This window comes from Quercus robur, chromosome 11, assembly GCF_932294415.1.
Source record: "Quercus robur chromosome 11, dhQueRobu3.1, whole genome shotgun sequence".
Taxonomy (NCBI): domain Eukaryota; kingdom Viridiplantae; phylum Streptophyta; class Magnoliopsida; order Fagales; family Fagaceae; genus Quercus; species Quercus robur.
The window spans coordinates 47,126,310-47,140,743 of NC_065544.1; the positions used below are offsets into that span (position 1 = coordinate 47,126,310).

Below are 14,434 nucleotides of genomic sequence, written 5' to 3' on the forward strand. Positions count from 1 at the left end.
AGAAATAGTTTATACAGAAAACAGTGAACAATTTTTATGAGAAAACAGTGAACAGTTTTACTTATTGCAAAAAACAGATTTTATGAATGCAATAAGTAGATTCGAATATACAGTAAACATGATGGGCAGAGTGCAAATTTTATTAATGTAGAAATAGATTTTATCAATACAGAAAAATAGATTCGATTATTGTGAAATTCAAACATGAAAAAGCATTCAGATTTGGGGTTTAGATTTAGACAAAACAATTTCACTAGGTGTTTTATGAGAAAACAGTGAACAATTTTTTAAATAGTGAACAGAAAATAATTTACGCAGAAAAGAGAGTGAACAATTTTTTAAATAATGCTGAATAGAAAATAATTTTATGCAAAATGCTAAAAATAGTTTATGCAGAAAACAGTGAACAATTTTTATGAGAAAACAGTGAACAGTTTTACTTAATGCAAAAAATAGATTTTATGAACGTAGTAAGCAGATTTGAATATACAGTGAACATGATGTACAAAGAGCAAATTTTATTAATGTAGAAATAGATTTTATCAATGAAGAAAAAAAAATTCGTTCATTTTGAAATTTAAACATGAAAAAGCATTTAGATTTGGCTTTTAAAATTAGAAAACAAGATTTCACTAGGTGTTTTATGAGAAAACAGGGAACAATTTTTTTTTAATAGTGAACAGAAAATAATTTACACAGAAAAGAGAATGAACAATTTTTTAAATAATGCTGAATAAAAAATAATTTTATGCAAAATGCTAGAAATAGTTTATGCAAAAAACAGTGAACAATTTTTATGAGAAAACAGTGAACAGTTTTACTTAATGCAAAAAACAGATTTTATGAATGCAGTAAGCAGATTCAAATATACAGTAAACATGATAGGCAAAGTGCAAATTTTATTAATATAGAAACAGATTTTATCATTGCAGAAAAACAAATTCGTTCATTTTGAAATTTAAACATGAAAAAACATTCAAATTTAGCTTTTAAAATTAGAAAACAAGATTTCGCTAGGTTTTTTATGAGAAAACAGGGAACAATTTTTTAAATAGTGAACAGAAAATAATTTACGCAGAAAAGAGAGTGAACAATTTTTTAAATAATGCTGAACAGAAAATAATTTTATGCAGAATCCTAGAAATAGTTTATGCAGAAAATAGTGAACAATTTTTATGAGAAAACAGTGAACAGTTCTACTTAATGCAAAAAACAAATTTTATGAATGCCGTAAGCAGATTCGAATATATAGTAAACATAATGGGCAGAGTGCAAATCTTATTAATGTAGAAACAGATTTTATCAATGCAGAAAAATAGATTCGATTATTGTGAAATTCAAACATGAAAAAGCATTCAAATTTGGCGTTTAGATTTAGAAAAAAAGATTTCACTAGGTGTTTTGTGAGAAAACAGTGAACGATTTTTTAAATAGTGAATAGAAAATAATTTATACAGAAAAGAGAGTGAACAATTTTTTAAATAATGCTGAACAGAAAATAATTTTATGCAAAAAGCTAGAAATAGTTTATGCAGAAGACAGTGAACAATTTTTGTGAGAAAACAGTGAACAATTTTACTTAATGTAGAAATTAAATTCATATTTTGAAATTAAAATCTCTATATTTTACAATGCTTCTATTTAAATAAATAAAAACGTAAAAAAGCTACTTATTTTTATGTTTATGTTTATTTGTCAATAATCCAAAAAAAAAAAAAATTACTAGGTACTCGAGCTTGCTGAGCTCGAGTACTCTATAAATAAGATAAACACCATTTTATGTTTATGTTTATTTGTCGATAATCCCCAAAAAAAAAAAAAAAAATTACTAGGTACGAGCTTGCTGAGCTTGAGTACTCTATAAATAAGATAAACACCATTTTATGTTTATGTTTATTTGTTGATAATCCCAAAAAAAATAATAAATAATAAATTTCCAGATACTCGAGTATTGTGTTGCATGGTACTTGAGTTTACCATGCTCGAGTACCACATAATTTTTTTTTAATTGCCCAATTTCCACCTCAGCATTGCCACAGTGGCAAAACTTCTAGGAACTCGAGTTTAAGAAACTCGAGTACCATAAAAAGTGGTATTTCCCTATATAGTTCTGAAACAATGTTTTTTTACTACAAATTTCTGAAAATGGTGGTATTTAGCCATTTTGGCCTATTGCTCTTGCCTTACCATATGTCCGCATGGCCGTACGGGCTTAAACAACAACTAATAGCCAACTTGATATTTGATAAACAAAAAAGCCAGGCTTTACCTCCTCCACTTTTTTTGGGTTAAAAGGACATAAATAAGACAAACTAGGAAGCCAAAATGGCTAAGTTCGCGGCTAATAGCCTACAATAGTTAACCCCATTAACATCAGAGCATAACAACTCCTTAAAAAAGTTTGGGGCTGAATCAAAAATGTAAAATTCTTCCTCCATCGTGCTACCATTCCTTGCAAGCGCATCAACACTACCTCCTCCACTTTATACCCCACCAATAAAATCTTGACACATGTTTACTTAATTAATTAAATACTACCATTAATTAATAATAGTAGTATTAATAAGTCAATAATGGTAGTATTTAATTAATTAGGTAAGCATGTGGCAAGTTTTTATTAGTGGAGTATAGAGTAAAACAGGAAAAATAGGACAGAAGATTTGGACTCAACTTTATAGACTAAACGAAAGCAAGTGGGAAACTTCATAGCCGGTCTTCAACCATAAAAATGGCTCATAGCTGGTCACCTAGAAGTTCACTCAGCCTTGCTAAAGAAACTTAAAATCTCTTATATATTGTTGCTCCCATTCTCTAAGTCTGCAACACTCTTTGGTACATATCGCTTAACAAGCTAGTAAGTTACCAATTGCTTCCATGGCCACTCAAGCAACTTCCTCCTCCCCCTCTTCAACATCTTCATCTTCTTCTTCTTCTTCTTGCCCTCGATGGAAATGCCATGTGTTTCTCAATTTTTGTGGTGTTGACACTCGCAAGAATTTCACAGATCATCTTTATATTGCTTTGAAACAAAAGGGTATTATCACTTTTTGGGATGATGAGAAACTTGAGCGAGGAAAGTATATTTCCCCAGAGCTCTTGAAAGCAATAGAAGAGTCCAAGTATGCTATCATTGTTCTCTCAACAAACTATGCTTCTTCAAGGTGGTGCTTAACTGAACTAGCAAAAAATTTTGAATGCATGAAAAAGGCCAAATTGACAATTTTGCCTGTCTTTTATCATGTGGATCCTTCTGACGTAAGGAACCGAGAGGCACTCTTGCTAAAGCCTTTGCAAAACATGAGGAAGATACCAGAGTTAACACATAAGATGTGCAAGTGTGGAAAGCTGCTTTAAAAGACTTAGGTCATATATCTGGATGGCATTTGCATGATAGGTAACATTTGTCTTGAGTAATTTTGTTCATACTATTATCTTTTTGTTTTACTGAATCATACTATTATCAATATCATAATTTTCTACACTAAAATTTTGCTGACTTTCCCATGGACTAACAGGAAATTTACTATTATTATTATTTTACTTTTTCTAGTCAGTCAAACCAGAGTAAATTTATGTTTATCTCCTGCATGTATATTATGAACTTAGGACATTATATATAATATCAAATTGGACCCTGGTTGAACCTTTGGGTAGTTTGAAGCATGGTAGTATATTTATATTAGTGATTTACTCAATATATACAAATTAAGACACAAACTTAGCAATTAATCCGCATTCTTTAAAGTGATTTGTTTGGTATTTATAGTTGACCCTTTAATGCCTCAATTCAAATTCTTGCCTCCTTTTAGTTCAAAACTATTACTTATTTATCTCAAAAGGGTGACAAGACTCATTACAGGACAAATGTGTTTAGACATCTACTTAATCAGTAGTTATTTCCAAAGTCTATGATACGTAGGTTCTAATCCCATATATACTTTGATTTTTTGGTAGATTTCTCATACGTTCATTATTATTACTTAACTTTTTTCTTTTTTTTTTTTATTTGGCCACATGATAAGAGAGTATTTAACTATTTATAGAATAACCTAGACTAACCCTATTCTAATCCTACTAGGACTAGATTCTAGACATGCAAGTATAAACTTTACACAGACCTTGCAACAAATTTGGCCCCTAATAGCTCTAAAATTGTCCTCATAATACATCTAGTAATGAATCTCTAATTATAATTAGGCACTCTCAATGTGGCTTAATGAAGCCAAGATTATGTTTATGATGAATGTTTTGTCTCTAAACGTAGCTAGCTTTGCGCCATAGAAATGATTGTTTTACTATTTTCTTTGCAGGCATGAATCAATAATTATACAAAAAATCATTAGAAGGATATTTAGTTAGTTGTATCACAAACTCCCATGTGTTTCCGAGGACCTTCTTGGAATGGACTTCTGTGTGGAGGAAATGTTGGATTCATACATAGGTGAAGGGTTGGGTGGTGTTCGCTTTGTTGGGATATGTGGGATGGGTGGAATGGGCAAAACAACCCTTGCACATGAAATTTATAGAAGAATTTCTGGTAACTTTGAAGCTAGAAGCTTTATTGCTAATATTAGAGAAGAAACTAAAAATCAAGGTCTAGTTTCTTTACAAAAACAACTTCTTTCTAATCCTCATGGAAAGTGAAATAAATATATGGGATGTTTGTGAGCGAAACAATGTTATAAAGAATACACTATGTAATAAAAATGTTTTTATTATTCTTGATGATGTGGATGGTGATGAGCAATTAGAAGCATTGGCAAGGAAGCATGATTGGTTTGGTCTTGGAAGTAGAATCATTGTAACAAGCAGAGATAGCCATTTATTGATAAGATGTGGTGTGAATTACATATATACAGCCAAGGAATTGAATAATGATGTTGCTTTGCAGCTTTTTAGTTGGAAAGCTTTTCATAAACCTCATCCTGAAGAAAATTATGTGAATTTGTCTAAGGACTTTGTGAATTTTGCTAAACGGGCCTTCCTTTAGCTCTTAAAGTTTTAGGTTCTTCATTGTTTGCTAAAAAATCGAAAGAATGGGAAAGTGCCCTATATAAACTAAAAAAAGAACCTAATAGAAACATTTTGGATATACTTCAAATAAGTTTTGATGGGCTTACAAATTCAGAGAAAGGATTGTTTCTAGATATTGCATGTTTTTTCAAAGGAAAGAACAAAGATTGCATAAGAGATATATTGGAAAGTTTTTGTTGTTATCTAGACTACAATATTGGTGTTCTTAAGGGCAAATCTCTCGTAACCATTGATGACCATGGAACTTTGTGGATGCATGATTTGCTACAAGATATGGGTCAAGAAATTGTTCGTCATGAATCTCCTAAAGAGCCTGGTGGACGTAGTAGGTTGTGGATTTATGATGATGTCATTCATGTATTGAAGAATAATACTGTAAGTTGACTAGTACAAGCTTGAACTTAAAGAAGTATTTATGTTATTATAAATTTTTCTAAGAATTTACCAATTATTTTAATTTCATTGTTTTTGTTTATTTGGGAACAAAGGTAGTTGAAGGCATAATGCTAAACATACCTATTCAAAAAGTGGAACACCTGAGTGTTGAAGCCTTCTCAAAGATGAAAATTTTGAGATTGCTTAAAATTAGTAGTGAGAAACTTCTAGAAGACTACATAAATTGTACTATGCAATTTCCAAAAGACCTCATTAGAGGTAAGGTGCAACTTCCACAAGGCCTCAGTTATCTTTCTAATGAGTTACTTCTTCTCGAATGGCATGGATATCATTTAAAATGCTTACCAACCAATTTCCAACTAAACAAACTTGTTGAATTGAGAATGCATTGTAGTGGCATCAAACAACTATGGAATGGAAATATGGTAAGATTTTTAGTTATGCAAATGTGCATTTTATTCGTTTTCATTAAGGCTTGACTTTATCTAATAATTTTTTTTTTTTTGTTGGTTTATAATAGAATTTAAATGAGTTAAGACTCATTGACCTAAGTGACTCTCAAAACTTGATTGAGATGCCATACCTTAGTAGAGCCCCAAAACTTAAGCAATTGATTTTTCGACATTGTACAAGACTATATAAGACTCATGCATCTCTTGGAGATCTCAAATAGCTTATTCGATTAGATCTGAATGGTTGCAAATGTCTTGAAAGCCTTCCTCACAAGATCAGCTTGGAAGCACTTGAAATTTTCGATCTTGGTGGTTGTTCAAGACTGAAGAAGTTTCCAAAAATTGTAGGAAATATGTCACGTTTGTTGAAACTTTGTTTGAGTGGGGCAGCTATAAAAGATCTACCATTATCAATGGAGCATTTAATTAGCCTTATTGAATTGGATCTAAGGGACTGTAAAAACCTTTCAAGTCTTTCGAATGCATGTTGTTGTTTGATGTCTCTAAAAATTCTCACTTTATCTGGCTACTGAAAACTTGATGAATTACCAGAGAATTTGGGTAATATCAAAGGCCTAGAAAAGCTAGACGTGAGTGAAACTACTATAACAGGGTTACCTTTGTCTGTTGTTCACTTAAAAAATCTCAAAGTACTATCTCTCCATGGATGTGTGGGGCTATCATCTAAATCTTTCAATAAGCTCCTGAGTTTTCCTTTAATGCAACGAAAAAGAAGTCCTAATCCCATGGGCATGTTAGAGTGTTGTTTACAAGGCTTATGGTCTTAGACGAAACTGGATTTAAGTTATTGCAATATTCGAACGATTTCTAATGTTCTTGGGTCCTTGTCATCTTTAAAAGTATTAAATCTAAAAGGAAACAATTTTGTTTGCCTTCTCGAAAGCATCATTCAGCTATCTAATTTGCAATACCCTTACTTGAGTGGTTGCACTCAACTTCAAATGTTGCCCAAGCTTCCATTAAATATGTATTTTATCAATACAGCAAGGTGTACCTCACTGGAAATATTATCATTAAGTCTAGGATATGATTTTGGGCCGAGTATAAATCTTCTCAATTGCGTCAAATTGATTTATAATCAAGGCAAAGGTGACCTGTTGTCAACATTTCTAAGACATTTTATCATTAAGGTCTCTCTCTCTCTCTCTCTTGCATGTGAGTGAAGTTCTAAACATCAAGATTTGTTTGTTTCAGAGATGCTGTAACCAAAATTCGTTTACATATCTCACAATTCCTGGAAGTGAAATTACAAATTGGTTTAGGCACCAAAATGTGGGGGCTTCAGTGAATCTACAAGTGCCTTCACATTTATTATTAAATAGCAAATTTATGGGAATCGCTGTGTGCGCTGTTTATATATTCCGCCAGCATCATCTACTTCACCAACATGAGCTTTGGTGTTCCATTAGAGGCAACGGATATGGATCTTGCGGACCGGGCGTTAGGTTTTCAACCGAATTTGGTAAGATTGAATCGTATCATCTTTGGCTCAAATATTTTCCCCATGAAGACTTCAGAAGCAACTGGAAAGAAAAATTGAATCGTGTGGATGCTAATGAATTCACCCAAATTGAGGTTACATTTAAAACCATTGGTCCAGGCTTGGAGGTTACGAAATGCAGAGCCCATTTGATATTCGAGCAAGACATTGAAGATCTCAATCAAACTAAGCCTGGGTCTAGCAGCTGCACTATCACTCCTTATTATGAGGATGATGATTTAGGCGATTCAGAGAAAGATACCAAAATCAAGGAAAGCCATGATGATGAACCACCACACCCAAGACAGAGCACCCTAATCTAATTGAAAACTGGATTGGGAATTCATGCATACATGAACAAGGTGACTCTGATTGTGAGTAAGGAAAGAGGAATCCCAGCAAAAGTGGCAACTTTGATGAATCTGCACAGTTGAGAAACTTTTTTTTTTTTCTCTTTGATTTATTTGTAAGTCACCTTTTTCTCTTTCTTATGGGTCTAGTTTGCAATTGATTGTGTGTTCATCATTTTTGTTCAATTATGCCAAGGGGTAAAATCAGCACTTTTGTTGTTCTATCTATAGTATTTGCTACAATATTTTCCATAGGAGAATACAATTGAATAGATGCATCCTTACTCAGTGTTGTTGTGTAATCAAATGGAAAGTAGAATATTTGGACCCTTTTGAAAAAAAAAAAAAAAAAAAGGCACGTGATTTTGTTTTTCTTCACCAAATTAACCCTTTTGAAATCTGAAAATGGAGTCAATGATTTTTTTTTTTTTTTTTCCCAGTCGTATGAAGCTTTGGAAATTTGCCTTTTGGTTTTCCGATTTTGTATTGAGTTTGCCCTAGAATTGGGCTTGTAATAGTTGAATTAGGCTCTTCTTGTTGTTGTTGTTGTTTTTTTTTTTTTTTTTTGGATCCTAATATAAGAAACTTAATTATAATTTTTTTTTTTTCATTTAAACAATTTGATTTTAGAAATGAAGTTTTGTCTAGAACTCCTAGTGTGTTTGTGTGTGGATTATCTTTCCTTATAATATTGTAGTTGATGGATTATCTTCTATCAATTAAATATCATTATTTGTGTTATTGCTTATCAGAATAGTCTTAATTGTTGTGCTCTAAACCATTGTTATTGATTCCGTTCCATTCCGGCTGGAACGGCCGAAATTTTTCATACCGGTATGCAAAATGGTACCGGAATACCCCACGTTCCACCTCGGGTCAAATTTCGGGTCGTTTCGGTCCATTCCGGTCATTCCGGAAAATTCCGGCCGAGATGTAAATTTCGGCCGGTATTGGATTTGGCCTGTTATTAAAAAAAAAAAAAAAAAAGGGTTATATTTGGGAGTTCTTTTGATGATGAATTTGATCCTTCTCTCATGAATAATGATGAGGAGGAGTAAATCTTGTATTATTTGATATTTAGTTATTTATTTATTAGAATTGACAATTTTATGTTCTACAAGAATATATATAAATTATTTTTTAAGAATCCCGAAACACCCTGAAACGATACGCCGAAATCGGCCGGTACCGAAATATTCCATTCCACTGGACAAACCGATTCTGGACAATTTGGAATTAGAAACTTCTCATCATCTTATTTGTCATTTAGAAACCAATAGTAGATAAAGAGGCTACGCAATGCCAAATGGCAGAGATGTTCATACTACCGCCAAAGCAAAGGGTTTGGTGCTTACTACAACGACCACTACACTGTCTTTGAGTGACTATGGGGTTGATGCTGATGATGATGGAGAGTTGAACTGGGTTTGGGGCTATTTCTGTTTGGCTACGAGGAAACTTGAGGTTAAATAATATGAAAAGGGTAAAAAGCTTTTGAATCATATGGGCTGAAATAGCAATTCCCATCCCCACTTATTTCTTGAGTTCTTAATTTTTTTGGTTTCCCTTCAAAACACACACACACACTTATATATTTATTTATTTTTTCTAATCCTATCATTTTCTTAGAAACTTTTCAGAACATATAAGCACAGCTCTAGCAAGCCAGTTGTGTTTGGCTTTATTGGCAATTTCTTTCCTTTAAATAAAATTTATTTTTCCAAGAAAATAGGACCTTATTGTGGTTTATGTTGTTTTGTATATATGTTTTCTGAAGGTACCAGTTGGAGCTATGCCAGAAAGCTTTGGAGGAGAATATTGTTGTTTATTTGGGGACAGGTTGTGGGACAACCACATTGTTGTACTGCTTATACATGAGCTGGGTCACTTGATAAGGAAGCCCTAGAAGAGCATATGCATCATCCTTGCCCCTACGGTGGCTCTGGTTCAGCAGGTAAGCTACTATCTATCATGTTGGCTTGTAGTTAAGTTTGAGACAGTATTTGTAGGTTATACGGCTGGTACATTGCACAATAATGAAGTGATGTGCTCTTTGGCTTGGCTGAAGTTGTAGGTATGTAGGTCGTGAGAAGCGGGTAGGGTTGTTGCTTTTTAGTGCTTATGTATGGAATTTCTCATTGTGATTCTAGATTTTAAGAAGGGGCATTTTGAATCTAGGTACTTCAAGTTCACAATGGAAGGGAGTTTAGCATTTTATCATCAGAACCATGATTATACTATGAAGTATGATCTCGTGATCCCTTGAAATATATAAACAAAATCAAGATAGGGCTAGACTACCAAATAGTACAAAAGCATCAATTCCTAGAACCCAGGATTCAATTCCTAGAAATTGACCAACCTTGATAGTGTAGAAGTTTGGGCTTACTCTTTAAACAGCTAGGTGATATGTAGTGTAAGCAAGCAAATAAAGGATTGTGTGGCCTCTTTATCTGTTAATTGGGGTCTCATTCGTTAATTGATGATTGATAATTGTGAAAGAAAAATGCAAAACTCTAATTATGATTTATGAGGCATGACCCAGTAGAACAAGAAGCTCTAATGAGGAATTTCACCTTGAGAGATTGAGACAACCCCACTGATACCATTCTTAAAGATATGGGAAAACAAGTTTTAGAATAACCTCTTCACTACTTGCACAGTTGCCTTCAGTACTATTGTGCTCTTCCTTCTGTCTTAAATTTAAATAAAATATCTCATTTTTTTCTAACTCTCTTTGTGATTTGGTGAGTAATGACTTTTCCATCCTTTCACTCATAATAGCACTTCCTCATTTTATAATAACTGGAAATTTTACCGCAAAATGGGTATTCACTCTTCAAAAATTGATATATTTACTTTGCCAAAATGTATATATTTCCTATTCTCTTGGATAAACATTGTAATAGACAACTTAAGAGGTTCAAGACCATTGTTGTTTGTTGGTTATAGTTGAATTAGATTGGCACTGACGGAAAAGAAATTTAAATTAGAATATGTGATTGCCAGCCCTTTACAACATTTTAAGTGGTCATTGGAAGTAACAACTGAGAGAAGCATACTGCTTGTGTATATGATCTGTGTGATATTGGGTCCAATGCTAGTGTTCACAAACACTTTTATGGGACAATGTCCTAATATGGAATTTAGTTGATAGATCTCATGTGCATGAGTTATATTGTTCTCTGCATCTCAACCTGCACTGGAAAATGTATCCTCAAGATTTAAATGAGCCCATATTATTCCTTAATTTTGGTTTGGTTCTCCATTTTATAGGACATGGAATAGTTCTACTTACAGTCATTATGGATATCCTTATTGTACATTAGAAAATATTTACAATGCTATGCTAGTATATTGGCTCTCAAGCTGTCAATTTTTAAAATTGTTTTTTTGGGGGTGGGGGGTGTGCATATTGCTGTTGACTCTGCTCTCCAGCAGATCATGCTCATGTAACCAGTCAGATGCCTGTGAATTGACTATTATCTTCTGGACGTAAAGAAGACTCGTAGATGACTGTGCAGAAATGGCGGTTGGTTCTGCTTCTGCTGATGACTGTGCTGTTAAGGCTTTGACAAGTTCAGCTGCTAAGTGGAGAAAGAGGATTTTCATAGGATGTATTCCGATTGAATCTACAGTTGATAATGTGCAGTTGCATTTCAGTCAGTTTAGCTATGTTTTGGACGTGTATCTTCCTAAGGTAAAAAGTTGCTGATTTATATGTCGTTTAATTGAGAATGTGTGGATGGCTAGCTAATGAAAATATTACTGCATTGTTTTTCTTGACAACTTTCTAAATGCTTCAACCATGCTATGAAGCATGTGATTAGATGTATTGTTAAACCAGCTTGGGGTTCAAGTTTTTAAAATGGGCTTGCTTGTAGAGCGATACTTTTACCAACTTATCTATATAGCAAAAATTCAATGCTGAAATTAAGATGTTCAGATATGACTACGAGAGGGAAAATGAACACATGATGAGCACTTAGACGTAACACCAATTGGAAACAGATGAGATATTCTGCCAAATTCATCCTGGGACAAGAATTGAAAATTAGTAATTTCTCAGAGGCTTTTCTTGGTACTAATTGTAATTGATTGCTTGGTTTTTCATGTTGAATTTGCACATCATGTAAACTCATTTTGTACTGTAATTGCATATTCTGTGTTATATATTAGTATTTATCAAATCCTTTTTGGGTGTTGCCCATATGTTATTGGCATAACTAATATCATAATGCATTTTGCTTCAGGATGAAAGAAAAATGTGTCATAGGGGGTTCGGTTTTATGACATTGTCTGATGAAATTTCAGCTGAGTACACTTCTCAGAAAGTACATAGGATACGTGGGCAGACATGTGTATGTTATCATGAAATATGATAGACAGGTGCTTGGGTCCAATAGGCACTCATGTGGGTAGCTGACTATCAAAGGAAAGAGCCTCAGAACTTTCTTGTGCAGAGTGGTTTGGTGGGCTACTGTCTATCACATATGGTCTCAGAGAAACTTAAGAATTCATGGAGAGGTCAAAACAGAGGAAATCAAAGTGAAGAGAATGAGAAAGGATGTTAAGTTTAGAATGATGTTCAAAGGAAGTAACTGCGACTCTATCATTCATGGCTTCTGCTTAAAAGTTTTGCTAGTAGCTGGGTTTGTGATTGGTCTTATTTTATTAAAGAAGATGTTGGGTACGATTAGCACCAATCTGATGCTGTAGTTTAGTCCGAAGGCTCATATCTCTATGTAAAACTGGGTTGGGACGATGTAACACTGTTTTCAAATGGAGATGATCTTTTAATGTATAGGTCAGGGCAGATGCCTTTGTTGTAGTGGACTAACTGAAGTCTCAGTGTTTTAAGTGTTTCTGTTTTGTAACAATAAAAAATTATGAATTATCCAAAAAAGATAGAAGAATGCTCAATTCCTTTTTTTTTTTTTTTTTTTTTTTTTTTTTTTTTTTTTTTTTTTTTTTTTTTTTTTTGTGAGGATGCAACAAAAGTGTCTGTAGGGGCAAGGACAAGCACCCAATCCGTTATTGCATTTGTCATCATCTTCCCGCTATAGCACCTTTGTATTCCATCCTAGTATTTTAAGCCATATAGTTAATCATTCTAATTATGTTCTAGACTTGATAGATATTATCATACACAGTATTGCGTAAATAAATAAATAGATGAATACATAATTTAGTTACCTTGGGAAACCAATGGAATAACAATTCCAAAGTAAAAACCACTGTCGGGGGCTTAACTAACAACCATAAGGAAAATAGCTCCACTATTTAAATTTGAAATATATACAATAGGCTTCACTTTAAATCTATTACTATCATATGTGTTATTTAGTAAAGTGACCACATGTAGCTCTGAATTGATTGACTCTTCTACAAGTGAACTTTGTTGAACGTGAACACTCACTCATGACTTCCAAGTACCCATTTGAAGATTAACTCCAACAATTCTTTTTTAATTGAATGCAATAACTTCATCTTGATCACCAGATCTTCAAAATCATGAATTTGGATCTCCAATTGATGCTTTAGAGAGTACCCAAATATCTCTTATGATTGTGTACACCACACAGTTCTACAAAGTCTTGAAATATGTGCCCTAGGGTCATTTTTATACCTTCACTTGAAAACCACTAAACCCTAGCCTGATTGAAACATACTTGGATTCTGTTATGCACAAATTTTGATAAGTCAAGACTTTTGCATCAATAGTTTGAGATAAGTGATTCTCGATCAATTGAGTTGGTGTCAAGTGGTTTCGATATCACATAAACTTCTGTTTTTCTTGGTCTTGAATCTTTGGTCTAGAATGGAGCTTAAAACACACTCAAGAAAAACTAAGACTCTTACAAAATGAATACAATTGAATTGATCACGGTTTGCTGAGCTAGTCCAGTGGATTCAACAACGCGGAAAGAGGGGAATTACTTGCATATACCGCTAATCCAAACCTTGGTACATGATAGTGATACAATATTTATAGTGGCTTCTCCAATGGTAGCATTTGTCATCCTCTTTTCACCTACTTAAGCATAAAATGCCTTCCACATCACCGTTTATGCTTTTCATAACTATGCGTCAAACAAGCTTAATTTGTTCACCTAAAAGTCACTCATCTTGATCACCTTTCTCACAACGTGGAAAGGGGAATTACTTGGTACATGATACAATATAGCAAAGCTTATTAAGTTTATAGTGGTTTATTCCTTGATCACTAAAACAACCTCCCCAACTTCTCCTCCTCTAATTTGTTTATTGGATTTTTAGCCTCATTTCTAATTGAATATATATATATATATATATATATATATATATATGTATGTATATATATTAATCTTTATAAATTTTTATTTTGGTGTTATAAAAGAGATAGAGATTATTTAGTATATGGCCATGTGGTAGACTAGGTTGCTAACGTTAACAACCAACCATGTAAAATATTGGTTTACAAAAATTAAAGTCTCAAAATATTTCTTTCCAAATAATTTTAGAGATATTTTTAGAGGTAAGAAAAATAGTGCACAATCCTTTTTTAACCATTTATAGTTGTGCATTTACGGAACATGCTAAAGATATTTAAAAATTTATTGTGTAAAGCATACAACTTTAATAGCTTAATAAATGAAATTTAATTTAATTTTTTTTATTGGTGATACATTAGTTTGTAAACTTTATGTAATAAAAGTTGT

The 14,434-nt window shown here is 33.0% G+C and overlaps 1 protein-coding gene and 1 long non-coding RNA gene across 5 annotated transcripts; both read left to right on the forward strand.

The window, feature by feature from the left end:
- The first annotated feature begins 2,874 nt into the window (after positions 1 to 2,874).
- LOC126705131 (TMV resistance protein N-like) lies at positions 2,875 to 3,354 on the forward strand. The gene has a single exon (XM_050404074.1). It carries the CDS (start codon positions 2,875 to 2,877, stop codon positions 3,352 to 3,354), a length of 480 nt encoding a protein of 159 aa, XP_050260031.1.
- A 3,576-nt stretch (positions 3,355 to 6,930) lies between these two features.
- Positions 6,931 to 12,671, forward strand: LOC126705366 (uncharacterized). Of its 4 annotated transcripts, none has more exons than XR_007648262.1 (5): positions 6,931 to 7,812; positions 9,004 to 9,216; positions 9,511 to 9,687; positions 11,175 to 11,433; positions 11,987 to 12,671. It is a non-coding gene; the product is annotated as an uncharacterized LOC126705366 (long non-coding RNA). The 4 variants fall into 4 exon arrangements; XR_007648261.1 differs by lacking the exon at positions 6,931 to 7,812 and adding an exon at positions 9,743 to 9,807 and having other exon boundaries at positions 8,956 to 9,216; XR_007648260.1 differs by lacking the exon at positions 6,931 to 7,812 and having other exon boundaries at positions 8,956 to 9,216.
- Positions 12,672 to 14,434: the final 1,763 nt, after the last annotated feature.

Coding starts and splice junctions, on each gene's coding strand:
- LOC126705131 (XM_050404074.1), top strand. CDS start 2,875: ATGGCCACTCAAGCAACTTCCTCCTCCCCCTCTTCAACATCTTCATCT.